The sequence below is a fragment of the Eptatretus burgeri genome, chromosome 3 (assembly GCF_056783735.1).
Source record: "Eptatretus burgeri isolate ZD-2024b chromosome 3, Ebu_testis_v1, whole genome shotgun sequence".
In the NCBI taxonomy this organism is placed as follows: domain Eukaryota; kingdom Metazoa; phylum Chordata; class Myxini; order Myxiniformes; family Myxinidae; genus Eptatretus; species Eptatretus burgeri.
Window position 1 is genome coordinate 24207301 of NC_140963.1, and position 2500 is coordinate 24209800.

The window sequence follows — 2500 nt, forward strand, 5'->3', positions numbered from 1 at the left end:
TCACAAAGCAATCAGCACATAAAAAAGCTACAAACATCCCATATCGGAATCATGTTCACCTATTCCCCTGTATTTTAAATCATGTATTTCTATATATTTCATGCAAAACTTCCCCCACTACGAGCTCGAGTGTGAGAATGTCGTTCTTCGGGGAAAAGTATAACGACTGTTGGCTTCCTATACTCTGGGCCTAAAACATGCGCGGGGGGGATAAGCGCATTACTTATGAAGTCCTGTGGCCCACAGACCCCAGCACGCCCCTCCATGTGACGCACACCAGAGCGACCAACCAGAGTGCGTCCCACGGGTTTGTTTGTTGCTTTCTGGACACACCAAAAAGTATATGACGGACACTCAACCACATATTCCAGATGAGGAGATGATCTCCGAATTGAACGAATATCCCCACTGACCCTGTGTACAAAGTCTGGTCCAGTAAGGATTGGTTCTTCCCGTACCCCGTTCCTGTGCTGGGCGGGTCCCGGCACTACGTCTTGCGCTCCCTGGCGTTTCGAAGGATTTTAGTGCTGGAGGTTCAGCGCAGCTCTTCGGGAGCCTTGCAGAAATAATGGAGGACGTAATGCTTACGCATTCACCACTATCTCCAGTCGACAGCATAGTAACGAGCGAGGATGACCTCGAAAGGCAGCACAAGCGGTTTGGACATAAGCGGCGCACCAGCAAAAAGTCGGGCGAAGAAGACAGTCCGCAGTCATTGAAGAAAAGCAAAAAGAGTAACACCTCGACGCAGTCATTTGAGGACCTCCAGAACCAGCGCATCCTTGCAAATGTCAGGGAGCGACAAAGGACGCAATCGCTGAATGAGGCTTTTTCATCACTGCGGAAGATAATTCCGACCCTGCCATCGGACAAGCTCAGCAAGATCCAGACCCTCAAGTTGGCAGCACGCTACATAGACTTCCTCTACCAGGTGCTGCAGAACGACGAAATGGATAACAAAATGTCGAGCTGCAGCTACGTGGCGCATGAGCGTCTGAGTTATGCTTTCTCAGTGTGGCGCATGGAGGGCGCCTGGTCTATGTCTGCTTCACATTAGGACCAGAGAGCCCAGGTACGTCTGTCGATGAAAGCGCAAAATCTCATGTCTGCGCATTTTGGTTCCTCGGTGACTTTATATACTGCACTCATGGAGCTTTGGATACACATATCAGAAATCATTTGCAGGTGAAACTCTGGGGCTGCAGGTGCGCTCCAGCTGTTGCCACTTGCCTTGCTTGAGGAGCGTGTGTGTGTGTGTGTGTGTGTGTGTGTGTGTGTGTGTGTGTGTGTGTGTGTGTGTGTTATGAAGTCTGGCAGTTAAAGGGAACTCTAATCTCAATGTGTGTACAAGTTTGGTGCGATTGGGATGTGAGAGACATCTGGTCATTTTTGGGATCTGAATTTCCTTGCTCGCTTCTTCGAATTGACCCATATTAAATCCACCCCCTAACCTCCCCCCCCCCGACCACAGATCCCAATCTCCAATCTCAACCCCTGGTGATGAATGAGATTTTGTTATAGGTTCTCCATATCGGTCTTTACGCTTAAATATTAGCGGACGACTTTTAATGCGTAAAAACTCATCCTTCCTTTGGCTGCTGCGTTATATGGTTAAGCCGTTGGTGAAAGACAATGCCATCGTTAATGCTCACATTTTGTGTTCAGAATTGTTTGAGATGTTAAAATTATTTTTATTTTTTTGCAGTTTGGAAAAGTTTGTGTCGTTTTATCCACCTCTCTGCAACTGCCCATGGTAGCCTACTAAGATGTATAACTGCAACGACCTTTGGTGGATGTCTTTCAGGTCGTGGGCCAAGGCGGGAGGACAAGGAGCAGAATGGAAGGAAGATCTGCTCGAGAGCAAGGACGGTAACGTGGTGAGAGTCGGGATGCGATGCTCTGTGGAAGGCAACGAGCCACAAGGTGCTGCGGGGCGTGGAGCCGGGTCACAGAGACCGAGGTTCGAAAGAGGAAAAAGCACGTGGACGAAACGGCAGAGGCAGCAGCACTCGACACGGGGTGCGAAGGGTCCTTCTCAGTTGCTGCGCGATCGTCCGGCCCGGATGGCACGTGCTGGTGTCGACAAATATAAGGAAAACTGATTGCGCGCATGATGGATGAATGCGTCGTGTGCGCATCACCGTGATCAGCAAAGTGCACCTCGACTCAAGGAGAAGACGTAAGACGTCCAGGCAGCGGGTTCCCTCCCCGCAGGCCCCCAACGAAGTTCCCGGGATGAATTATTTTTTTGAATTCCTTCGAGTTCCATTTCTCGAACCCGGTGGTCCATCGTTGCATCATTTGGCGAGTCCGCCGCGCCTCTCACGAACACATCCCTCGTTGACTTTCACTATTTATTTACGACATTCTTGTTGTTCACGTTACGAATCTCACGATTGCACATGTTTGCCTTTTATTGCTTTTTCATTTGTGATGCTTTTATGTGCGTTTAACGACAACCGTTTGGTGTGGGTGTATATATGTGGCGCAATAAACCGTG

General features: G+C 49.4%; 1 protein-coding gene and 1 long non-coding RNA gene across 2 annotated transcripts in view; one reads left to right on the top strand and one right to left on the bottom strand.

Moving 5' to 3' along the window:
* The window catches only part of LOC147029561 (uncharacterized), a 51489-nt gene that overhangs the window by 44941 nt on the left and 4048 nt on the right, over positions 1 to 2500 (bottom strand). The gene's annotated exons all lie outside the window — the stretch shown is intronic.
* The window catches only part of LOC147029562 (twist-related protein 2-like), a 2165-nt gene continuing 12 nt past the window's right edge, over positions 348 to 2500 (top strand). Inside the window, exons 1-2 of the mRNA XM_085872714.1 lie at positions 348 to 1072; positions 1805 to 2500. The exon at positions 1805 to 2500 is cut by the window's right edge and continues 12 nt beyond it. Coding sequence (XP_085728840.1) covers positions 569 to 1057 — 489 coding nt within the window. The 5' untranslated portion in view covers positions 348 to 568 and the 3' untranslated portion in view covers positions 1058 to 1072; positions 1805 to 2500. The remainder of the gene's footprint in view (positions 1073 to 1804) is intronic.